General features: G+C 38.4%; 1 protein-coding gene across 2 annotated transcripts in view; it reads left to right on the top strand.

Moving 5' to 3' along the window:
- Positions 1–1115: 1115 nt before the first annotated feature.
- The window catches only part of mnat1 (MNAT1 component of CDK activating kinase), a 140644-nt gene continuing 114994 nt past the window's right edge, over positions 1116–26765 (top strand). The window contains exon 1 of one of the 2 annotated variants that reach the window (XM_062042160.1): positions 1116–1334. In XM_062042160.1, coding sequence (XP_061898144.1) covers positions 1246–1334 — 89 coding nt within the window. In that variant the 5' untranslated portion in view covers positions 1116–1245. The remainder of the gene's footprint in view (positions 1335–26765) is intronic. The other variant, XM_062042161.1, reaches the window with a different exon arrangement.

Here is a 26765-nt window from a genome sequence, read left to right as displayed (position 1 = left end):
AAACCAGTAACTTATTTATTTTTGCATGAGACTGGACAGCAACCTAAAATGTTTGATCCCCCCCCATACACGAAAATACCCAAATTATTTTTTGACAACAGAAAATGTCTGTATGTGTTTTTTTAAGTGAAATAATATTTAAAAATATTTTCATTGCTACATAATAATAGTTGGATTGTTTACTCCTCATTTGACTACAGCTTCTCATTAATATGTTCAGTAAAGTGTACAGTGTAATGAAATCCAATACAATAGTTGTCCATCCATCCATCCATCCATTTTCTACCGCTTGTCCCTTTTGGAGCCTATCGCAGCTGCATTCAGGCGGAAGGCGTGGTGCACATTAGTTTTTATTTTATAAATATATTTTGATTTAATTACATTTTAATATTATTAAATGTAATATACAATTCAAGTATGAATTCAACAATGTGTTTGTTTTATATTACCAAAATGATAAACATAATATTAGAATTTGATCATACTTCCTATTGTTTCAGTTGAAATTAAGAATTAGAACAGAATATAACTTTATTATCATTGTACTTAAAAATACAACAAAATGTGTAAAGTACAAATACATTTACTGTTCTGTTATTATTGTGCTATTGCGCGTATTGGACCACAAATAAATAACAGTTTTGGCCTGATTTTTTATTATTATTTTACAGATAAAACATAAACTATATATTATAATACCCTGTCATTGTGGCGTTGTTATCATGTAAATCACCAAAATGATTCACCGCTGCTGCCCACTGCTCCCCTCACCTCCCAGGGGGTGAACAAGGGGATGGGTCAAATGCAGAGGACAAATTTCACCACACCTAGTGTGTGTGACAATCATTGGTACTTTAACTTTAACTTTAACTTTACACATATATACATAATTACAAACTATCTATATTTATTTATACATTTATTTTTCTTGTTAAACTAATCGTAGCACTTAGAAATTATGATTGTGCATTTGGTTGATAATCAGATTGTGATTATTTAAAAAAAACTTTCAAAATTATGTGACTTGAATGCGTCTCTGTAAATATGAAACAGTACTATTTTCCAGCAGGCCTTCATTGACTGTGGCATTCTCGTTATGAAAGCGGAACCTAATCACTTGCGTTTCCAGCCGGACCAAGTGCAATGAAACACAAGAGATCGCCGCCGGAAATGTAAACGAGAAACCTTCAAGTTGTTATTATTTCTGTCCAGGTTCCACATTTGTATTGCTGAAAGAGACAAACAATGGACGACCAAGGGTGTCCGAGGTGCAAAACAACAAAATACAGAAACCCTTCGCTGAAACTGATGGTGAATGTCTGTGGACACACGTTGTGAGTACAAGCTTACTACTCCTCTCTAATGTTTTAGCATGTTGGCTGTTCAAATGTTGGCCATCAAACATCGTTTAAAACAGTCGATAAATCCACAGACTGTGTGGAATTGTGTTATTTATGATATCTAGTCGATGAGCAAGGAACTTTTTAGCCACCGTCACAGTCATGGTAAAGTTGAATGACAACACGATGGATAGATAAATACAGTTAAACATCTCTAAAAAGTTCACCCATTGCAGTATTTAATTCAATACGTGAAACTATTATTTTCTATAGATTCACTACACAGAGAGTGACATTGTTATGGGTTCTCACGCTATTCTACAAATGCACTGCAAAAACTTTCTGAGCATTTCATTGTTTTGAAAACATTTGCATGATAATCAAATTTATTGATATGCAATTTCATACTGATCACTATAAAAGTAATGTTAAAAAAATGTTTTTTTGTGAATGATGGAAAGTAGTATAAATGTGTTAAAGTCATAATACAGTAGTTAGTACCTAAATGTGTTAGCTGGTTTTGCGACTGAGCTCTTAATTAAAGTCACTTTTATCTCAAATCGTTTCTCATTGATATAAATACAAATACATTTAATCAATGCTTGCCCCAAAACAGCACACTTGTATGTAGCATGCCTTTTAAGTAGGGATGTAGTGATTCGTTTTAACAACCATTAGTTTGGATAATTGTGGTTGCTGATACGATTCAGGGACAATCTAATTTTCTTAGAACAAAACGATACGAAACAATTCAGTGAGTTGAAATCGATTCAGTAACTTTTTAGCAAAAAAAAATCAAACAATGTTACAGTGAAATAAATACTGGATACTGGACACTGCAGGTGAAGTATCCTATATTTATGATATTTCTTGTAAGGGAAGTAGGTATAAATGAATTATGGATACATACAAGCAACTAAACAACAAATAATGGCCAATGCATTCACATCTTATTTGAATGAAGTGCAACCAACATTTTAGGTTGAATTAACAAGAGTAAACATTTTCTTCTCACATTTATAATATTCAAGCAATTTTCAATAAAAGTACAGTTTCCAACATTTTAATAGTAGATTTAACTGCTGAATAAAGTTCTGACCATATCTGTATTCTGTTCTACGCCTTGACGAACATCATTCCTACAGTTGTGGTCAAAAGTTTACATACACTTGTGAAGGACATAATGTCATGGCTGTCTTGAGTTTTCAATAATTTCTACAACTCTTATTTTTTGTGATAGTGTGATTGGAGCACATACTTGTTTGTCACAAAAAACATTCATGAAGTTTGGTTCTTTTATGAATTTATTATGGGTCTACTGAAAATGTGACCACATTTGCTGGGTCAAAAGTATACATACAGCAACATACATTATCAATTTTGGTGATGTAGAAAAGTTACAATCAAATCAAATTAGCTTCATGGCATGGCCTCTTAACTCCATGTGAGTGATTATGATTGACGACACCTGTTGACTTCTCTGAGCCCATTTAAATAGGGCTCATGTGATGCAGTCATTAGACTCGGTTACAAATGCGACAATGGGAAAGTCAAAGAAACTCAGTACAGATCTGAAAAAACTAATCATTGACTTGAACAAGTCAGGAAAGTCACTTGGAGCCATTTCAAAGCAGCTTCAGGTCCCAAGAGCAACTGTGCAGACAATGTATAAGTATAAGTATAAAGTATATAAGTATAAAGTGTGTGGCACTGTTTTGTCACTGCCACGATCAGGAAGAAAAAGCTAGCTATCACCTGCTGCTGAGAGAAATTTGGTCAGGATGATCAATAGTCAACTGAGAACCACCAAAAAGCAAGTCTGCAATGCATTGGAAGCTGCTGGAACACAGGTGTCAGTGTCCACAGTCAAGCGTGTTTTGCATCGCCATGGACTGAGAGGGTCTACCATGCAAGAAGGAAGCCCTTGCTCCAGATGCGACACCTTAAGGCTCGTCTAAAGTTTGCTACTGATCAAATGGAAAAAGATAAGACCTTCTGGAGGAAAGTTCTGTGGTCAGATGAAACACAAATTGAGCTGTTTGGCCACAATACCCAGCAATATGTTTGGAGGGGAAAAGGTGAGATCTATAACTCCAGGAACACAATTCCTACCGTCAAGCATGGTGGTGGTAGTATTATGCTCTGGGACTGTTTTGCTGCCAATGGAACTGGTGCTTTACTGAGAGTAAATCGGACAATGAAAAAGGAGGATGACCTCCAAATTCTTCAGTACAACCTAAAATCATCAGCCCGGAAGTTGGGTCTTGGGTGCAGTTGGGTGTTTCAACAGGACAATGACCCCAAACACACGTCAAAAGTGGGAAAGGAATGGCTAAATGAGGCTAAAATTAAGGTTTTAGAATGACCTTCCCAAAGTCTTGGCTTAAACCCCATTGAGAAAATGTGGACAATGCTGAAGAAACAAGTCCATGTCAGAAAACCAACAAATTTAGCTGAACTGCACCAATGTCAAGAGGAGTGGTCAAAAATTCAACCACAAGCTTGCCAGAAGCTTGTGGATGGCTATCAAAAGCGCCTTATTGTATTGAAACTTGCCAAGAGACATGTAACCAAGTATAACATTGCAGTATGTATACTTTTGACCCAGCAGATTTGGTCACATTTTCAGTAGACCCATAATAAATTAATAAAACAACCAAACTTCATGAATGTTTTTTGTGACAAACAAGTATGTGCTCCCATCACTTTATCACAAAAAATAAGAGTTGTAGAAATTATTGGAAACTCAAGACAGCAATTACATTATGTTCTTTACAAGTGTATGTAAGCTTTTGACCACGACTGTATGTATGCCCCCTCATCCCTGCTGATGGTGTTTGCTCCTCGCTCCTTAATTTCCATAGCCTCCTTAATCCATCTCTTGTTTTTATTTATTTTCTGATTAAATTACTTCTCCTTGTGTTCTGGAAGTCGGTCCCTTGCTGTCACTTCGGTTGTGCCGGTTGCATCTTTTGTATCTTATAGTTATCTTGCGGCTTTATATTATTGTGTTCTGACATTTGTCTGTACGGTGGTAAAGGGGTTAGTGCGTGTGTCTCACAATAACAAGGTCCTGGGCTTGATCTTTCTGTGTGGGGTTTGCATGTTCTCCCCGTGACTACATGGGTTCCCTCCGGGTACTCCAGCTTCCTTCTTACCTCCAAAGACATGCACCTGGTGATTGGTTGATTGGCAACACTAAATTGGACCTAGTGTGTGTATGTTGTCTGTCTATCTGTGTTGGCCCTGCTATTAGGTGGCGATTTGTCCAGGGTGTACCCCGCCTTCCGCCCGAGTGCAGCTGGGATAGGCTCCAGTACCCCCCGCAACCCCAAAAGGGACAAGCGGTAGAAAATGGATGGATGGATGACATTTGTCTTTGTTGTGGCTTTTGCAATCGTGCTGAAAGTTTTTGTGTTGTAATAAATTATATTGTCTTGTGGGTTTTGCCTTTGTTACGACCTTTCGCGACCAATTTGGTGATCCGACATTTTTGTTTTGATGACTCCACAGACTGACGAATAGAATTAACCTTTAATGTCCCTATTCTTAAAAGTGCTAAACTTCAGTCTGCTGTTCTTAAATCCAATTGTTTCCTTTTTTGAGTATCATTCCAAGATCAAAACAATCTTGGATCGATAGCTATCTTCTGGAAGGCAAACTTGCCGAGCACAGAACAATATACTTGAACTTTGGGAATTGAAATCAATCTATTGATATATCGATCAATCACCCCCCTATTTTTGAGAATAAAAAAGAACTTGTATCAAAAACAGTACGATAGCATGTAGCACACACTTCTTATATTGTTGTATGAAATAATGTAATAATAATGTACAGCATTTACATTGGAGAGTGGACTTATACGGTATCTCCTTCCAGTTGCTTCTGTCAAACACATCAGCAGCAGCAGCTTTTCTTCAGTACGATGCAGAATAGACTAGCAGTGATACGCTTGAATTGCTTCGCCAAGTTGACGTCACATTGTCATGTTTATGATTTTTAAATTTTTTTTAATTGAATGACTGTCATTCACTACATCTTCTCTTCTCGTGCTTGGAAAAAAAGAGTTCTGTTAATCTCTAGCTATAAGCTAATGCTAGTGAGTAGGGACGGCGTGGCGAAGTTGATAGAGTGGCTGTGCCAGCAATCGAAGTGTTGTTGGTTACTGGGGTTCAATTCCCACCTTCTACCTTCCTAGTCACGTCCATTGTGTCCTTGGGCAAGACACTTCACCCTTTGCCACTGATGGCTGCTGGTTAGCGCCTTGCATGGCAGCTCCCGCCATCAGTGTGTGAATGTGTGTGTGAATGGGTAAATGTGGAAATACTGTCAAAGCGCTTTGCGTACCTTGAAGGTAGAAAAGCGTTTTGGGCGGATCTTATGGGCTTCACTGTGACATTTGCTACACCAACTTATAGCGGGGATGCTTATAACTCAAATTTCTGCTAGCAACTTAAAGCATAACAATGAGCCGAGAAACAGCTCTTATCTCAGAACACTTTTAGTTGGGGCACTCTTAAGCACTCTTAAGTTGAGGCACCTCTGTATCTAAGTTGCCCTTACCATTGCCATGTTTTGATTGAAAAGGCCTCATGGCACAAAACCTAATAGCTGGGTAGTCGGCACTTTTCAATATTTCACCTTGTCGTCTGTTTATAAACCTGCTCAATTGACTAAAAGGGACATGTGTCTGTGTAAGCAGTGCAGTGCAGTAATGGTTGCCCCCTGACAAGAGCATCTTTTCCACCCCCTGTACTATTTATTGACTGCACCATCAAGAAGTGGCCTTGCTTTGTCATCAGGTTGCCCTCAGTTTGGACACAGGGACGCACGCAGAATTTAAACAGATTCTGCAATGAAGCATATTTTTGTTAAGTTCTTGCACTTGTAGCCAAGGTCAACTTTGTAGTTGACTTAACATATTATATGTGCTTATTATTGTGGTTGTATTTTTGGTGTAAAGTGCACTCCAGCAGGGTGGGGTTTGTTTCTGAAATGTTGGTTGCCTTAAACTGCATCACAATATTACAAACTAATCTCAGTATGACATGGTGCAGTTAACACTGGTGCAAGCTACAACTACAATAAGAGCTGGGCCTTATTATTTTCTTGTAAAAGCAGGATTTTTTATTGCATGTGTTTTTCCTTCTAATTAGATGGAGATGATGATGTCATCATCTAATATGCATAATTGGCAATGACGCATGTGCATGTAATTGCAATAGACACTTTAGGCGAGAGGAATAACGTGGGAGAGAAAAAAAAAGCGAGTTAAAAACATGAAAAGTAAGACAAATATGTTTTGAAATTCAACTAGTTAAGAACTATTTTTATTTATGTGCAAATCAAGCGTCACTGCAAACAAAAACACAACATACTGCAAACAACATACTCATTATACCAATGTATTTTCAGAATGCTCTGAGATGTTTAGTACACAACATAAGTAGCTAACAGATTTCATTAGGGATGTGCCTATCGGTCGGCTACCAGCTGGTATCGGACGATTTTTGGCGCCGTTTACACTGCACACCAAATCTGATTTTTTTTTGCCCTCAAGTGACACAGATCTGGTTTTTTTTGCCAGTCTTAACACTCCAAAGTACTATAAAACTGATCTTTTGGCATTACTCATTTTTAAGGTGTTGTGAATTTTATTTTATTTTGTTGTAGTAGCGACTTCCTCCCGGTCAACTTCCTTTGTTTTCACTTTATCGAAGTGCGCATGCAAGTGACGTTGAGGCCACATTTGGGCCACATTGGGGCCTTTGCGCGTATGCACTGGAGTCTGATAAAAATCACATTTTACTTGCAGTGTAAACAGTCAGCTGGAAAAAATCCGATCTAAAAAAAATCTGATTTGGGCCACTTTGGCTTTGTGAAAAAGTACATGATCGGCCATTGCAGATTAATGCCTTTTAATGCCGATCACAAACGCAAAGCCTCTCTGGCTGACAAGCGGCTAGCAGCTAATTATGTGTCTGCATACAGTGTGGAGACGCTCCTCTAAACCAATAAGAATAACCCCCAGTACAGCAAATAATTAGCATTTTTTAGTATTAAAGTATCATTATCAAGTTTTATTATCACTGGAGGACGAGACTAAACAGGTTACACACAGAGAGAAAGCCAGGAGCAGGCATGCTAATAGCTAAGATAACCTAGCTGGAAACAAGACCAATAAATAAGTGCTTTATAAACTTTAAGACATGTAGATTGAACAACTTTGCAGCAGAAAGTAAGCAGTTATTAACAGGAAATTAACAAGTAGAAATAATAAGAATCTAGAAAGAGGATTATATAACAACTGTTGGTGTGTCAGCATTGTCCAGTCAGTACAAAACACGTACAGGCAGAAGAGGAAGGGCAGATCAGTCTGTAAATTGGTGGTGTCGATTTTAAGGTAAGTTGTAGTATATGATTGATATCTTCATTTTCTCAAAATCATTTTTTTTGTTTTTTTTGTTAATGTTTACAAACTCTGGGAATAATTTTACTGGACTATAGTGTTGTAACAATATTAATAACATATTGAAATGATTTCCTACTATTAGCTCTGATTGAAATTGTTCGTTTTTTGTATGTGTGTACAGTATATCATTACTCACCGGCCCCGAGACACATTTGTTTCTCTCAATGTGGCCCCCGGGTTAAAATAATTGCCCGGGCCTGCCCTAAGCACACATGCTAAAATAACTAAAGAGTGGCATTGGAACAACTCTGTGACCATTCTTGACCGGCACAGCCAATTGAGCATCTCTGGAGAGACCTGAAAGTGGCTGTCCACCAATGTTCACCATTCAACCTGACAGAACTGAAGAGTATCTCCCAGGAAGAATGGCAGAGGATCCCCAAATCCAGGTGTGAACATTTTTTTGCATCATTCCCAAGAAGACTCATGGCTGTACTAGCTCAAAAGGGTGCTTCTACTCAATACTGAGCAAAGGGTCTGGATACTTATGATGATCATGAGATATTTCAGTCTAGTTTTTTTAGTAAATGTGCAAAAAATTCTACATTTCTGTTTTTTTCTGTCAAGATGGGGTGCTGAGGGTACAGTAATGAGAAATAAAATTAACTTTTTAGATTTTAACAAATGGCTGCAATGAAACAAAGAGTGAAAAATGTATAAGGATCCGAATACTTTCCATACCCACTGTAATTGCCCATATCTGCTGTACAGATTTATTTGAGAAAAGATAAGTGTTGAATACTTCTCTTGTTGCTACGGAGCCCCTAAAGGGACATGGGAATTTTTTTTTTTTTATAAATGTATCTCGTGGCCACGAGAAAGTATCTCGTGGCCACGAGAAACTTTCTCGTGGCCACGAGAAACTTTTTATAAAAAAAAAAAAAAATTTTTTTTTTTTTTTTTTTATAAAAAGTTTCTCGTGGCCACGAGAAACTTTCTCGTGGCCACGAGAAACTTTCTCGTGGCCACGAGAAAGCATTGGATGCGTGCTGATGGTTTAGTGTGTGTTAAAATGGCAGTTTAGGAGTTAATATGGCTGTATTTCCAGATAGGACTTTCCCCCATGTGTGTTGTGGCAAAATGTGAATGCTTGATTAGTAGGTGTGAGACAAACACTTTATCTTCCTGGTTATTGTAACGCTACGTGTTTGACATTATTTAAGACTTTATCATGCCCGGGAAAGGACAGTTTTCCTCTTCTGTGGCTGTGGGGTGGGGGTGGGCGTGGCTTGCGGACCTGCAGCGAAGCGGAGTGTGTCAGTTAGTCCGATGTTGATGTGATCAAACTTCTTTCTTGCTTGGAAGATACACACACAATTGTAACTGTTATTTCTTCCTGCACATAATAAATATGTACAACGTGTTTGGATGTATTCATTTATGTAAAATTGTCATTAAATGTAATATTGCCTGACAAAAAGTGATACGACGTACGTAATATTTTGATATTTACACATCGCATATTTACACACGCGCATCTGACTAGAATACCCTTATGTGCATTACATATATCAACATCAAGTACCTACTGTACTGTTTACTTGTTGAAATACCCTTTTTAGAGCAAATATCTACCCACATAATTTATATGTGTATATGTAATATATATATATGTGTATGTATGTATATGCATATATATATATATATATATATATATATATATATATATATATATATATATATATATATATATATATATATATATATATATATACAGTATATACACGCACACACACACATATACATGTATACTGTATAGGAAGAAACACACATAAATATATACAGTATACATATATACACACAAACACTAAATTTGACAAACAAAATAACTACTATTTTTAAGAACAAGTTACAGTAATATAATATATATATATACACTACCGTTCAAAAGTTTGGGGTCACCCAAACAATTTTGTGGAATAGCCTTCATTTCTAAGAACAAGAATAGACTGTCGAGTTTCAGATGAAAGTTCTCTTTTTCTGGCCATTTTGAGCGTTTAATTGACCCCACAAATGTGATGCTCCAGAAACTCAATCTGCTCAAAGGAAGGTCCGTTTTGTAGCTTCTGTAACGAGCTAAAGTGTTTTCAGATGTGTGAACATGATTGCACAAGGGTTTTCTAATCATCAATTAGCCTTCTGAGCCAATGAGCAAACACATTGTACCATTAGAACACTGGAGTGATAGTTGCTGGAAATGGGCCTCTATACACCTATGTAGATATTGCACCAAAAACCAGACATTTGCAGCTAGAATAGTCATTTACCACATTAGCAATGTATAGAGTGTATTTCTTTAAAGTTAAGACTAGTTGAAAGTTATCTTCATTGAAAAGTACAGTGCTTTTCCTTCAAAAATAAGGACATTTCAATGTGACCCCAAACTTTTAAACGGTAGAGTATATATATACATGCTTATACATAATATGTATATATATATATATATATATATATATATATATATATATATATATATATATATATATATATATATATATATATATATATATATATATATACATATATATACATATATATATATACATATATATATATATATATATATATATATATATATATATATATATATATATATATATATATATATATATATAGATACACATACATACATATATATATATAGATACACATACATACATATATATATATATATGCATATACATACATACACATATATATATATTATATATACACATATAAATTATGTGGGTAGATATTTGCTCTAAAAAGGGTATTTCAACAAGTAAACAGTACAGTAGGTAGCTGATGTTGATATATGTAATGCACATAAGGGTATTCTAGTCAGATGCGCGTGTGTAAATATGCGATGTGTAAATATCAAAATATTACGTACGTCGTATCACTTTTTGTCAGGCAATATTACATTTAATGACAATTTTACATAAATGAATACATCCAAACACGTTGTACATATTTATTATGTGCAGGAAGAAATAACAGTTACAATTGTGTGTGTATCTTCCAAGCAAGAAAGAAGTTTGATCACATCAACATCGGACTAACTGACACACTCCGCTTCGCTGCAGGTCCGCAAGCCACGCCCACCCCCCACAGCCACAGAAGAGGAAAACTGTCCTTTCCCGGGCATGATAAAGTCTTAAATAATGTCAAACACGTAGCGTTACAATAACCAGGAAGATAAAGTGTTTGTCTCACACCTACTAATCAAGCATTCACATTTTGCCACAACACACATCGGGGAAAGTCCTATCTGGAAATACAGCCATATTAACTCCTAAACTGCCATTTTAACACACACTAAACCATCAGCACGCATCCAATGCTTTCTCGTGGCCACGAGAAAGTTTCTCGTGGCCACGAGAAAGTTTCTCGTGGCCACGAGAAAGTATCTCGTGGCCACGAGATACTTTCTCGTGGCCACGAGATACATGTCTAAAAAAAAATAAATTCCCATGTCCCTTTAGGGGCTCCGTATGTTGCTTTATTTGTATTTGATTTTATTAAATGTTTGGGTGCAATTTTATTAAACAAATCAATCAATCAAAGTTTATTTATATAGCCCTTAAAGGCCTACTGAAATGAATTTTTTTTATTTAAACGGGGATAGCAGATCTATTCTATGTGTCATACTTGATCATTTCGCGATATTGCCATATTTTTGCTGAAAGGATTTAGTATAGAACAACGACGATAAAGATTGCAACTTTTGGTATCTGATAAAAAAAAGGCTTGCACCTACCAGAAGTAGCGTGACGTAGTCCGTTGAACATATACGCAAAGTTCCCTATTGTTTACAATGATGGCCGCATGAAGTGAGAGAGATTCGGACCGAGAAAGCGACAATTTCCCCATTAATTTGAGCGAGGATGAAAGATTTGTGGATGAGTAAAGTGCAAGTGAAGGACTAGTGGGGAGTTGAAGCTATTCAGATAGGGAAGATGCTGTGAGAGCCGGGGGTGACCTGATATTCAGCTGGGAATGACTACAACAGTAAATAAACACAAGACATATATATACTCTATTAGCCACAACACAACCAGGCTTATATTTAATATGCCACAAATTAATCCTGCATAAAAACACCTGCGTGTTTGTTATGCTAGCTCCTAGCTCCTCTGCTAGCTCCTAGCTCCATAGAACACGCCAATACAATTCAAACACCTGATCAACACACACAATCACTCAGCCCAAAAGACCGTTTACCTAACCCAAGGTTCATAAAGCTTATATATTTTTAAAAAGTTACGTACGTGACGCGCACATACGGTCAAGTTATCGAATGTTTAGCAGCCAAGGCTGCATACTCACGGTACCTGATATTCAGCTGGGAATGACTACAACAGTAAATAAACACAAGACATATATATACTCTATTAGCCACAACACAACCAGGCTTATATTTAATATGCCACAAATTAATCCTGCATAATAACACCTGCGTGTTTGTTATGCTAGCTCCTAGCTCCTCTGCTAGCTCCTAGCTCCATAGAACACGCCAATACAATTCAAACACCTGATCAACACACACAATCACTCAGCCCAAAAGACCGTTCACCTAACCCAAGGTTCATAAAGCTTATATATTTTTAAAAAGTTACCTACGTGACGCGCACGTACGGTACGGTACGTGTTATGCTAGCTCCTAGCTCCTCTGCTAGCTCCTAGCTCCATAGAACACGCCAATACAATTCAAACACATGATCAACACACACAATCACTCAGCCCAAAAGACCGTTCACCTAACCCAAGGTTCATAAAGCTTATATATTTTTAAAAAGTTACCTACGTGACGCGCACGTACGGTACGGTACGTGTTATGCTAGCTCCTAGCTCCTCTGCTAGCTCCTAGCTCCATAGAACACGCCAATACAATTCAAACACATGATCAACACACACAATCACTCAGCCCAAAAGACCGTTCACCTAACCCAAGGTTCATAAAGCTTATATATTTTTAAAAAGTTACGTACATACGCAAAAAAAAGCCAAAGCTGCATACTCACAGTAGCACGTCTGCGTCTTTGTCATCCAAATCAAAGTAATCCTGGTAAGAGTCTGTGTTGTCCCAGTTCTCTACAGGCGTCTGTGTATCCAAATCAAAAGTCCTCCTGGTTAGAGTCTCTGTTATCCGAGTTCTTCCATCTTGACTGCATCTTTCGGGAATGTAAACAAAGAAGCGCCGGCTGTGTACTGTTGTGGCTGACTACGTTCGAAAAATACGTCCATTTTGCACCGACAACTTTCTTCTTTGCTTGCTCGGCTTCCTTCTCCATAATGCAATGAACATGATTGAAACAGATTCACGAACACAGATGTCCAGAATACTGTGGAATTATGAAATGAAAACAGAGCTTTTTCGTATCGGCTTCAATGTGGAAGGCATACCCGTGTTCGCCGGGCTACGTCACACGCATACGTCATCCTCAGAGGCGTTTCGAACCGGAAGTTTAGCGGCAAATTTAAAATGTCACTTTATAAGTTAACCCGGCCGTATTGGCATGTGTTATAATGTTAAGATTTCATCATTGATATATAAACTATCAGACTGCGTGGTCGGTAGTAGTGGGTTTCAGTAGGCCTTTAATCACAAATGTCTCAAAGGGCTGCACAAACCACAACGACATCCTCGGCTCTGATCCCATATCAGGGCAAGTAAAAACTCAACCCAATGGGAACATTGGGTGACCGGTCCAATGGATGCCGAGTGGATACGGTTAATAATGTGAGAGTCCAGACCATAGTGAGGCCAGCAGGGGTCCTCTTGCATGTAGACAAGCCAGCAGCGCAGGGGACATCACCAACTGATGCACAGAAGAGTGGGCCACCTCGGGTCCAGACTTGGAACAGCGAGCTTTGTGGCCACCTGAGAACCTCTCCATGTAGAAGAGGGGGCAGAGCAGAAAAGAGAGAGGGCAGATGCACTGGTCTAAAAAAGGTGTCTATTTAAAGGCGAGGGTGTATATATGAGTTTTAAGATGGGACTTAAATGCTTATACTGAGGTATCATCTGTAAATGCTATCGGTAGGGCATTCTGGACTACTGGAGCCTGCAGACTTTCTTTGGTCTTCTGAATCACTAATAAGCCGGAGTTCTTTGAACGCAGATTTCTGACCGGGACATATGGTACAATACAATCCGCAAGATATGATGGAGCTAGACTGTTGACGAATTTTAGCGATATTACGGAGAAGGAAGAAGGCTGTTTTAGTAATATTTAATGTGTGGCTCAAACGAGAGAGTTGGGTCAAAGATAATACCGAGATTCATTACTGAGTCGCCTTTGTATAATTTTTTTGTTGTCAAATATTAAGGTGGTGTTATTTAATAAGTGCCGGTGTCTAGCAGGACCAATAATCAAAATTTCCGTTTTCTTAGCGTTAAGGTGAAAAAGGTTTCTGGACATCCATTGTTTAATTACATGAATTAATTATGTTTAATTACAATTGACTACAATCTGGTGTGTTGGTCAGCTTTAGGGGCAGCTTATAAGATGCTGCAGAGTGCAGAACCGAACCCTGTGGAACTCTGCATGTTGCCTTAACATACTCCGAGGTCACATTGTTATGGGAGACGCACTGCATCCTGTCAGTAAAATAGGAGTTAAACCAAAAAAAGGCTAAGTCTGACATACCAATACGTGTTTTGATACGTTCTAGAAGAATGTTATGATCGACTGTATCGAAAGCAGCGCTGAGATCAAGTAGCAGCGACATGGATGATGCATTAGCATCCATAGTTAGCAATAGATCATTAGTTACTTTTGCGAGGGCTGTCTCAGTAAAGTGATTTGCCCTGAAACCACACTGAAGGGTTTTACAGAGATTGATATTAGATGCTAGGTGTACATTTAGCCGATGTGCAACAATGTTTTCAAGGATGTTTGAGATAAAGTGAAGGTGGGACGATGGCCGGTAGTTGACCAGGAGGTCAGAATCGAGGTTAGGTTTTTTTTTTTAGCAAAGGATGAATAACCGCTGTTTTGAATGCTAGGGGAACATTACCAGAGGAAAGTTAATAATATTTAGCACTGATGGTCGTGATATTACAACAGCTTATTTGATAAGTTTCCCACAAAGTGGGTCAAGTAAACATGTACATACATTCTTATCTGCGTTATTAGACCCCAGTTGGAGCTGGGATGCGTTATCTTTAATCTAATTTTGAATTAGATACATTTTCTTAGTAAAGAATTGCATAAAGTCATCAGCCGAGTGGGGGGAGCTACTTGGAGAAGTCCCTTGTTAGGTTAGCAATTTTACTGTATTAAACAAATATTTAGGATCGTTTTTATTGAGGTGGTAGAGATTAGAGTAGTAATTAGTTTTAGCTAAGGTAAGAGCTTGTTTATAAGTTATTAAACTGTCACTCCATGATTGATTTCGTCCCACGCTATTTGCGTTCCAGCTTTCTACATGATAGTTTAAGAGCTCTGCTTTCTTCTGTGAACCAGGGAGTATCCCTTTTAGGGGTCTTTTTTAACTTAAGCTGTGCTATACTATCAATAGTGTTGCGCAGGGCATCATTCTTGTTAATGGTATCTGTAGTACTGATATTATTAACATTACGTTTATTTCGCATAGTGCGCCTTAAATGATTTTGATCGCATCTATGAATTGATATGGTGGGGATCTTGAGATTATTTGCTTGGTGCTACAACAGATTTAACACTTACAGTGCGGTTAGCCTGTCCTCTATGACTAAGGTGTGCTGTCCGGCACACTGGGGTGTAGGACTAACTAAAGAGCTAACTATTATGCGTCTTAACCGGTTCACCAGCGCTTGTAGGCCGCTCAAAACTGCTACAAATAGGGTTAGTCTAAACTTACAAAGTCACTCTGCTCTAACTGGCGGACACGGTCCTCTATAGAGCCAACCTATCCATGAGTAAGGTGCACAAAGAACAGGAAGCTGTACTCACGTGGTTACTTTCACTGAGTCGATCTCCTGCTGTCTTCGGAAGGCATTAGCTTCGGACTGGGACTAGATTAGCTTCTCTAGCTTAGCAGCTAGCTAGAAAGTGAAGTGGTGAAACAATGAGTGAGTGGGTGCTCTGTAAGTTCGAGAAGACTACTAAATGTGTTGGAGAAGGAATAAAGAAAGCTGTAAAACAATTAGAAGCACACATATGGAAAGACAAGACATTATGAGAACTATCAAATTAAGTAAGTGGAAGTGGGCTGGACATATCAGTAGGAGAACAGATAATAGATGGACTTCCCTAATGACATCATGGAGACCCATGGATGGGAGCAGAAATAGAGGAAGACAAAGAGTGAGATAGCGAGATGAAATAGACAAATATTGGGGAACAGTGCAGTGGCAGGGAGCAGCTAGAGATCGTTCACTATGGCAGAAACATGCTGAGGCTTTCGTCCAGCAGTGGACTGACAACGGCTGATGATGATATGGAAAGGCAGCACTTAGCTTCGAACGGCAAACAGCAGCAGCAGGAGAAAGTAACAGAAGCAAAAAAGCAGCAAAAATAAAAACAGTTTTCTTTTAAGTAATATAACATAGTTGTCTATTTTATGAAGTCATGTAGTTAATTATCAAACTGGCACTCAATGTTATTAAAAAAGTAGTAATTTTGAATCAAGAATCTGTTTGAATGAATAATCGATTCTAAATCGAATCGGTACTCCCAAGAATCCAATCAAATCGAATCGTGTGGTGCCCAAAGAGTCAGAGCCCTATTAAACAGTGTTAAAGCTGAGCGTTTTTAACTTCAATGGGGGAGCATAGAGTGGGTTGTTTCCATGCCGCGAAACTTGACAGTGAATGGATACAAACTTGGCTTTTTCCTGCCCATTGGCCCATTGACGCTCAGCGTCTCTGTAAGTGATTGAGAAGTAGGCTCTGCCTCGGCTGGCCAGCATGCCGGGCTTCCGCACAATGATTGGATCATCTGTTTGAGGCTGAATCCCTTTTCGATTGACAGCAAAATGAGTGAGTCAGCCATCTTGAAATATAAACCACTGCCAAAGCATTTTTCAACTTTCATTCCATCGTTTCGTGTTGATATTGATAATTTACAGTTCTATAAGTGACGTTTTCTTTGTAAATTCTAGCATTTTTATATATTTTATGTTATTAGAGATAGGGCTGGGCGATATGGCCAACAAATTATCACGATTAATTTTTTCATATCATTCGATCTCGATAAATATCACAATTGTTTTTATTTTTATTAATGTCAGAATGTCCCGTTGCATCCATACTGTTTATTACATTTCCGTCATGTTTGATTTGAGGTAATATATGCTAACACCTAGGGCTGGGCGATATATCGATGTACTCGATATATCGCGGGTTTGTCTCTGTGCGATATAGAAAATGACTATATCGTGATATTAGAGTATACGTTCTCACGCAGTTTCTTTTAGCTGCAGGTATTACACTACAGGCTCTTCCCACTCTTTCTTGTCTGTCCTTCTCACAGACAACAAGCGCACCTTCTTACATACATCACATATGTATACGGCCTCGCAGAGCAGAGAGGTAGCAGCATGGCTAAAGTTAGCTGTGGTGCGAGTGGTAATACGAGAGCAAGAAGGTGCGAATCTGGTAACAAATGAAGGAAGAATTAATTCCCAAGAAAAACAGCAGGGGGTCCATCGTCTGGCGGTGGTTTGACTTCAAGTGGGAATATGTCGAACAGACAACCGTAATTTGTCAAGTGTGGGGAAAAAGCATTGCTACAAAAAGTAGCATTACTGCTAATATGTAGCGTCATTTGAAAAGTCATCTGCTAGAGAATGAGGAGTGCTTACTCCGCATGTCAACATCTACGTTCGGTGCCACATGCCCACACCATCAAAATGCCAAGGCAAACATTTCCAGATCAACACCGTATGTAGATTAACTACGATCAAAGTATTGGACAGGACGTCGAAAATGTGTAATGAAGTTGTACTTTATATTTTTGAAAAATGGCATACAAAACAGTACAAAACAATCCTTATATCTTGTTATCTGTCATTCATTCACCCGAAGGCTTGTAATCCTCAATCTCAACAACCACAATGCACCTGCTCCCGGTCTTTTTAACATCCGGTTTGCCGCAATGAATTGTGGAACATGCAGTATTTTAGTTAACCCTTTGTTAGTCTATGAAGTAGAAAACTACTCAATTCAATGTCAGTGTTTCTCAAATAATCAATATCAAAAACATGTATAAATCAAATAAATTCTCTTGAACTCTTTTTAGCTGTAAATAATAATAGATCAATTTATCAGCAATTTAATCAAGCATGCAAATTATGAATGATCATCACACATGAACTAAATAACCCATAAGTTACAACACCGTATGAAAAAAATAGTCAACAACAGGAGACAACGTCCGCAGGAACCTACCACATAGCGAAGGACGTACAGTCGTACACAATTTGATTTATGCAGCTAATTTTTATTTGACACTTATTGAAATATCTTGTGTGACATCATGCACAAAAGTGCACTTTATTTGTTTTAAACTATTGTAGTGGTGTTCTGTACAAAAACTGCACTTTAATTTAGTGTTGTTATATGTCATCTTAGTGACATCATGCAGAAAAGTGCACTAATAGTTTTTTTTCCTAAAATGTCTCTGACAATTTTGCACTTTCTGTTTTGGAAATTACATGAATGTTTGTGCCACTGCTTAATAACTGTTTAATAAATACTGTGTTGGTCAATTGACTTAGTTGTGATTTCCCTCTCTGCATGAAAGTTTAAAATGAGCATATATTAATGCTGTATGAACAAGAATGTTTTAATGTAGACACATAGAATCATCAAACTGCTGTGATTATATGTATCAAGTGTTCATTCAAGGCTAAGGCAAAATATCGAGATATATATCGTGTATCGCGATATGGCCTAAAAATATCGAGATATTAAAAAAAGGCCATATCGCCCAGCCCTACTAACAGCTGACAACTGTCATTTTGTTCATATACAAAACCCAATACCAGTGAAGTTGGCACGTTGTGTAATTCGTAAATAAAAACAAAATACAATGATTTGCAAATCGTTTTCGACCTATATTCAATTGAATAGACTGCAAAGTCAAGATACTTAATGTTCGAACTAAGAAACTTAATTTGTTTTTGCAAATAATCATTAACTTATAATTGAATGGCAGCAACACATTGCAAAAAAGTTGGCACGGGGCATTTTTACCACTGTGTTACATGACCTTACCTTTTAACAACACTCCGTAAACGTTTGAGAACTGAGGAGACCAATTTTTGAAGCTTTTCAGGTGAAATTCTTTCCCATTCTTGCTGGATGTACAGCTTAAGTTGTTCAACAGTCCGGGGTCTCTGTTGTCGTATTTTAGGCTTCATATTGCGCCACACATTTTCAATGGGAGACAGGTCTGGACTACAGGCAGGCCAGTTTAGTCCCCACACTCTTTTACTATGAAGCCACGCTGTTGTAACACGTGGCTTGGCATTGTCTTGCTGAAATAAGCAGGGGCGTCCATGATAACGTTGCTTGGATGGCAACATATGTTGCACCAAAACCTGTATGTACCTTTCAGCATTAATTGCGCCTTCACAGATGTGCAAGTTACCCATACCTTGGGCACTAATAGACCCCTATACCATCACAGATGCTGGCTTTTGAAGTTTGCGCCTAGAACAAGCCGGATGGTTCTTTTCCTCTTTGTTCCGGAGGACACGACGTCCACAGTTTCCAAAAACAATTTGAAATGTGGACTCTTCAGAACACTTTTCCACTTTGCATCAGTTCATCTTGGATGAGCTCGGGCCCAGCGAAGCTGGTGGTGTTTCTGGGTGTTGTTGATAAATGGCTTTCGCTTTGCATAGTAGAGTTTTAACTTGCACTTACAGCTGTAGCAACGAACTGTAGTTACCGACAGTGGTTTTCTGAAGTGTTCCTGAGCCCATGTGGTGATATCTTTACACACCGATGTCGTTTTTTGATGCAGTACCACCTGAGGGACCGAAGATCATCGCTTACGTGCAGTGATTTCTCCAGATTCGCTAAAACTTTTGATGATATAACAAACCGTAGATGGTGAAATCCCTAAATTCCTTGCAATAGCTTGAGAAATGTTGTTCATAAACTGTTCGACAATTTGCCCACGCATTTGTTCACAAAGTGGTGACCCTCGCCCCATCCTTGTTTGGAATGACTGAGCATTTCATGGAAGCTGCTTTTATACCCAATCATGGCACCCACCTGTTCCCAATTAGCCTGTTCACCTGTGGGATGTTCAAATAAGGTTTTGATGAGCACTCCTCAACTTTCTCAGTCTTTTTTGCCACTTGTGCCAGCTTTTTTGAAACATGTTTTTTAGGCATCAAATTCCAAATGAGCTAATATTTGCAAAAAATATGTTTTCCAGTTCAAACGTTAAGTATCTTGTCTTTGCAGTCTACTCAATTGAATATAGGTTGAAAAGGATTTGCAAATCATTGTATTTTGTTTTGTGGAGGAGTGGAGGAGTTCAAGTACCTCGGAGTCTTGTTCACGAGTGAGGGAAGAGTGGATCGTGAGATCGACAGGTGGATCGGTGCGGCGTCTCCAGTAATGCGGACGCTGTATCGATCCGTTGTGGTGAAGAAGGAGCTGAGCCGGAAGGCAAAGCTCTCAATTTACCGGTCGATCTACGTTCCCATCCTCACCTATGGTCATGAGCTTTGGGTTATGACCGAAAGGACAAGATCACGGGTACAAGCGGCTGAAATGAGTTTCCTCCGCTGGGTGGCGGGGCTCTCCCTCAGAGATAGGGTGAGAAGCTCTGCCATCCGGGGGGAGCTCAAAGTAAAGCCGCTGCTCCTCCACATCGAGAAGAGCCAGATGAGGTGGTTCGGGCATCTGGTCAGGATGCCACCCGAACGCCTCCCTAGGGAGGTGTTTAGGGCACGTCCAAACGGCCACGGGGAAGACCCAGGACACGTTGGGAAGACTATGTCTCCCGGCTGGCCTGGGAACGCCTCGGGATCCCCCGGGAGGAGCTGGACGAAGTGGCTGGGGAGAGGAAAGTCTGGGTTTCCCTGCTTAGGCTGCTGCCCTCGCGACCCGACCTCGGATAAGCGGAAGAAGATGGATGGATGTATTTTGTTTTTATTTACGATTTACACAACGTGCCAACTTCACTGGTTTTGGGTTTTGTATATAATTGTGCTTTCTAGAGTTGCAACGGTACATGTAACAGATTTTAGTGCCACGGTTTTGCTTCCTTTTTGGTACATTTTGTCGGAGTAACATGAACAACTTATTTTTCTCTCGAAGTTCTTTTATTTTGCTTGTCATCAAAAAGAGCATTCTGCAGTAAACAAAGTATCAGTAGTGTAGTGAATACTACAAGAGCTTACTTCAAGTTAACATTTACTAAACACTTTCAAATGGTAAATTAGTATTTTGTATTCTTTAATTACTTGTATACATCAGTGCTTCTCACCAATGCATTGGCAAAAGGCAAGCAGTGACCTAGATTGTGGAGTTTTTTAAAACTCAAACTCTGTAGCATATATTACATTAAAGTGCAGTTTGAATTTGAGGTCCTGTAAAATAATGTATACCAGCACATAAAACAAGTTTAATTAATATTTCAGGAACACATTTTTTTTTTATCCACAAACTCAAAAATTATTTGAACACAAAGTGTCTTCATGCATAGTTGTGTAGTACATGTTATGTCATATGAGTTACATTTTTTCATACGCATAAACAAAAAGTCTGATTAAAAATGTAAAAAAATAAAAGACTACTTGAATGCTAACAGCAGTGCTGTGTTTCTTGTGATGCAACTTAAGTACATAAATAATTTATATTTAAAAATTCTATTGTTTGATAGTATTTAGGGATTGTAATTTTTTTTAGATTTTTGTACTGTTGCCGTGTTAGGGACCATTCCACTCTTCTGTAGTTCTACATTGAAATAACTGTCAACCTCTTACTAAGTTGGTGTCCATTCCACAGTGGGCTGTAGTTGACTTCCTGCCCTGGCAATGCAACGCAGTATCAAGCTTCTACCGACGCGCGTCTAAATTTAAACTGCACTACAGCACATTTTCTATCCCTGTCACCAGGGGCGTCTGATATGTGTTATTTATTAACTTTGTATGATGACACCGGGCCCATGTCTTTTGGGATTTGACACTTGGGCACACAGGCAGTCATGCCTAATTAAATGAGAGCGAGTCTTTGTATCTGATTGCAGAACAGCTTCACAAGTTGATGCACATTCGAAAAGCGTGAGTTTTTTTTGTATGATCTGGCTTGAAAACAAGGTTCAGTTTATCTTCTGCAAGACTTAAAGGGTAACTGCACTTTTTTGGAATTTTGCCCATCATCCACAATCCTTATTTGGGACAAGAACACATATGCTGTGCATTCTAATCATTAAAAAAACGCTTGCAAGATGTGGCTAACAATGCAGCTAATGGGAGTAGTCCATTATGCATGTAAATTCCTCTAAAAAACATACATAATTCGCCAAAAATGCTCCATTTAGATGCCGTTACCTGCATATAATCCAAGCTGTCGCTACATTGAGCATACATATGAGCTAAAACAAAAGGAACTATTTTTATAGTGTAGTAACACATCTCCTTGCTAACAGAGACATTCACCCTGCTACTGCTAATGCCGTGCTAAGCTAGCTGCTCTGTACGTGATGTAGCTACTAGAGCGTCACTTGCTCAATCACTTTTGTGTGTGTAAAACTTATTGCTTGATTATAAATCATGTCTCACACTTGCATAGTAGAAGGACATAAGCTAAACAAATAGGTCCGATCGAAGCAGTGAATCCTTGGCTTGGACAACAACAACACGAACACGGCGACATCGCTCCAAAGTTCTCAACATTTTTTTAAAGTTTAATAGCTCCACTGGGAGTACAGGTGCTTGGAGTACGGCCATCCCATCAGTCGACATCCTGAGAGCAGACATTGTAAGTAATTGTTTGTTGTTGTCGAATGAATGCATGGCACTAGTGCAAGCTGCTAATGCTAAGACCATGGTTTAGTGTTTACTATGCTAGCTGGTTATTTAGCAACCAGCAAAGTTATCTTATGCTTTGGAGGAGGAGGAAACTCACATTTTATCCCCTTTTTGGAGGCTGGCACACAGATTTAGATCCATAACGTCTTTTGTTTCCTGTGCTTGCCCTGGCTATAGTTGTTTTACTAGTTAAGTGCTAACATTAGCCTCTCAGGATAGATTTCTTCCAGTCTTTTTCAATGTTTTCTGTAACTTACTGTGGACGTAGATGCATCTGCCTTGAAACACAATGTCATTGGTCTAACATATTATTTTATTGTGTGAAAAAGATCAATCTCTTCATAGATGAGTTTAGTTTTTAGTCCATGTTACTAAAACAAGCCGCATTAATCTTTTCAATAATCAGTCCAACAGACTGTTTTTACAAAGGTACTCTATAGCACAGTGCCTTTTGTGTGACCTTTTTGTATCTGTACTGTAACCACCTAATTTCCTGATTATCCTACCTAACTGGCTTGAAATCACAACAGCAAGCAAATATTGTATTCAATTATTATTTTAATTGTAATAATGAACAACACATTTTTACCTGGTGCCCGAATTTGTCCTTTATTTTGGCAATAGGCTCTAATTCTTTTGTATATGCCATTGACTGCCTAGGTTATTGAATCATCATTTACTGTATGAATTGATTTGTAAAATCATTGCGCTCATATATGCTGCATGTGTAATCTATTGTTCTGTTGTTTATCAATCAGGCGGATGTCGGTGAGGACCCACAAGATTTAGTGGAGAGTGACTCCAGCTGACTTCAACAGAGACAGCACAGAAAGGGCCACAAACAAGGCCCTCAACTTCAGTCTGTCACTTTTATAACACTTTGTACCTTCAATAGGTTGTATTCACCTGATGTCACGTCCGGCTCATTAACTATGCGAGGCTCGAAGTGGTGGGCCAGCGATAGTCTGTTGTCATAGCGTTCTGGGCGGTATTTTGTCTCTCTCAAAGAAAAATGCTCTAAGCTTGCATTGTTTTAAGCTGTTGGAACTGTTCAAATTGCGAAAAGGATAAAAGCTTCTTCAAAGTCCCTCAAGAGGTAATCAAGAAAGGCGAAAGAAGTCAAAATTTTACAAAAGACGATGAGAAAAGTGCCCCACACTCCAGACCCAGGGAGCAGAGTCGAAGAATGCATGAGTTTGCAGTGATCAATTTGTTAAATGTTTGTTTGATATACTTTTAACGTTTAGTATTTAACATTTAGGTATTATCTTGATATTATTTTATCTTGTTTCGGAGTTCTTAAAACACATTTTTGCTACAAGTGTCTTGTAAAGCGCCAACTCGGCCAGTCTAAATAAAAAAAGGAAATGTTAGCAAAACCTAAAAGAGTTAAGATTTTACCAAAGGCAACAATCATAAATGAAGCTTTCAGCACATACACAATGTTGAGATCCATAGTTTTATTTTGATAAAGACACACGTAATAGTAAACGGCACATGCAACAACAACAACAAACTAATAGATGCAAAGTTAAATCATGAAATGCAACCTTACTCGAGCAGAAACTATGCATATTTATCCGAGAGAGTCTTGATACCAATTTGTTTGACCCAGCCACACACAAAAAAGGTATAGACCTCCATGCTTTTTGAAGTTTTCATCAGTTTTGCTGTGTACAATGACGTCTGGCGCACCAGATGTTCCCCAGGTCTGGGAACGCGACTGACGGATAATCCTTGATTTCACTCGACACATCTTTTTTGATAACGTATATAGATTTATGGCATTGCATAGTTAGATTTTTTGCTCGTATCAGCTTTTAGTGGGGAAGATCTCGGCCTCTGGTGTACTCAGATAGTTCACACTGCATTCTGCATAATAGCCATGTTTGTTGTTTTGGCCTACCACTTTGTTTACTTTTGTTTAAAAGTCACATGACTGAATACAACGTCCCGGTATTTGTTTATTTCCCCCCTAGGTACAGTATCATAAACTATTAAAATGTTTCCTGTCCTTTTTACTTCAGGGATAAAGAAGTAATTGTTTGTAGCATCAAATCACAGGGATGAACGACATGAACCTTTGTCTTTGGGTAAAATGGATTAGTAATCATATTTAGGGATGCTGTTGCTCATAAATGGGAGACAAAGAGGTACAAACGAAAACACTATACAAGAAAAAACACTGAACCGTAAGAGCACACATGTCAAGGTCCAAAGGCTCATCAGAGGGACAGTTGAGCCTTATATGTAAAAATTGTCAATAAATACTGCCCTGAAAAACCAACTCCAAATGTGGACTCCTTTCATTTTTACATTTTACAACTGTGTGACACAATATGGCATACACACTCGCTCATAAGTGGTTATAGTGATGTGTATCTATGTATATTGTGTGTATATGTCTGTAAAGTTATTATAGTTCACTTTTCACTTCTATATCTACCTCCCAAATAACTTGCTAGCCTCATGTGCATAATTCTTTTGTCGAATACTTTTTTGAGTATGTGAAATTTGCCTTAGTTTGTTTTTGCTATGTGTAATTCTGCAGTGATGTTTGTTCATAAAATAATTACAATCCTACTTAGACTATGTTCACTAAAATATACAGTATATTCATCTTTTTGATGCAACTGGTGTACTTATTTGCCATAGTTTTGTCATCAATGTTTTCATAACTAAGCATCATGCAGTAACACAAATGTATGAAAATTATTATAATATGTTATATTAGGCTGATGAAACCGACGTTATTACAAATATTAGCCACAATATATTATGCCATTGTTATTTAGGTGCAAGTTGTGCACCCTGTATTTGATTACTAGAACTTCAGTCATGTCTGTTGTGGGAAACATGCGGCTACAAAAGAACCAATGTGTCCCCGTTATTGAGGGTAGTAGAATATCTTTGACCAACGGTACTGACAATATACGACAGCAAAGGCTTGCGATCCCCGCGCCCTATCATTATGACTCTCTCATCCAAAGTTTTACCCTCACTGTGCTTGCTGAGCTTCTATAACCAGCAGTTCATCCTCCGTAGATTCAGCTTCAAAAATATAAGGTTAGGAAGTAGGAAGTATACTGCTATGGGCACTGAAATCAATGTGCCCAGGAAAGAAGTTGCGGCAATGCTTAAAATGACCAAAATACAGTAAATAGTGTCCATATTACCTATTGTTTTGGATATGTCTGTTACTACATTATATATACAGTATATACTTAATGTATGTATAAAAAACATTGATGGAGGGTTGTGAAGGGGCTTCGAAGGCTATAATGATGACTCCCATTAGCCTTGCATCTTGCAAGTGTTTTCAATTTTTTTTACAATCCTAACAAATATATACAGTATATGTATGTGTTCTTGTCTCTCATAAGGATTGTGAACGATAGGCAAAATCCCCCCTAAAAATCTTTTAGTCTTAAAATTAAAACTGGGAAACATTTTCAAGAGTATGTCATATAGGGCTGCAACTAATGATTATTTTGATAGTCGGTATATCAACGTTTATCGACTAGTCAGATAATAAAGCGTACACATATTTAATGGCTCTATTTTTTCCATCGACTTCTAAATGCAGCTTAAGTTATTTTAGGCATGTGCTTACGAACAACAACTGCCTATGTCTCTGTCAGCACTCCGCAGCACCCAGCATTGTCCCACCCACACAACCATCTGATTGGTTATACACAAAGTAGTAACAGCCAATCAGCAGTGCGTATTCAGAGCGGTAACAGCCAATCAGCAGTGCGTATTCAGAGCGGTAACAGCCAATCAGCAGTGCGTATTCAGAGCGCATGGAGTCAGTGCTCGTCGTGATGAGCATGTAGGTGTTTTGCAGGTAAGCATAATGCAGCCGACTCTCCCCAAATGATAATAAACACCTCCCAGTCAACTACTATTAACATCACTATGAGCCCGTTGACGTTCTAGAAATATAAACTGCAGCATAGCTCGCTCGCAGTCCTGGCTTGAGG

This window comes from Entelurus aequoreus, linkage group LG03 (assembly GCF_033978785.1).
Source record: "Entelurus aequoreus isolate RoL-2023_Sb linkage group LG03, RoL_Eaeq_v1.1, whole genome shotgun sequence".
NCBI classification, from domain to species: Eukaryota; Metazoa; Chordata; class Actinopteri; order Syngnathiformes; family Syngnathidae; genus Entelurus; species Entelurus aequoreus.
This window is presented reverse-complemented; position numbering and strand designations above follow the sequence as displayed.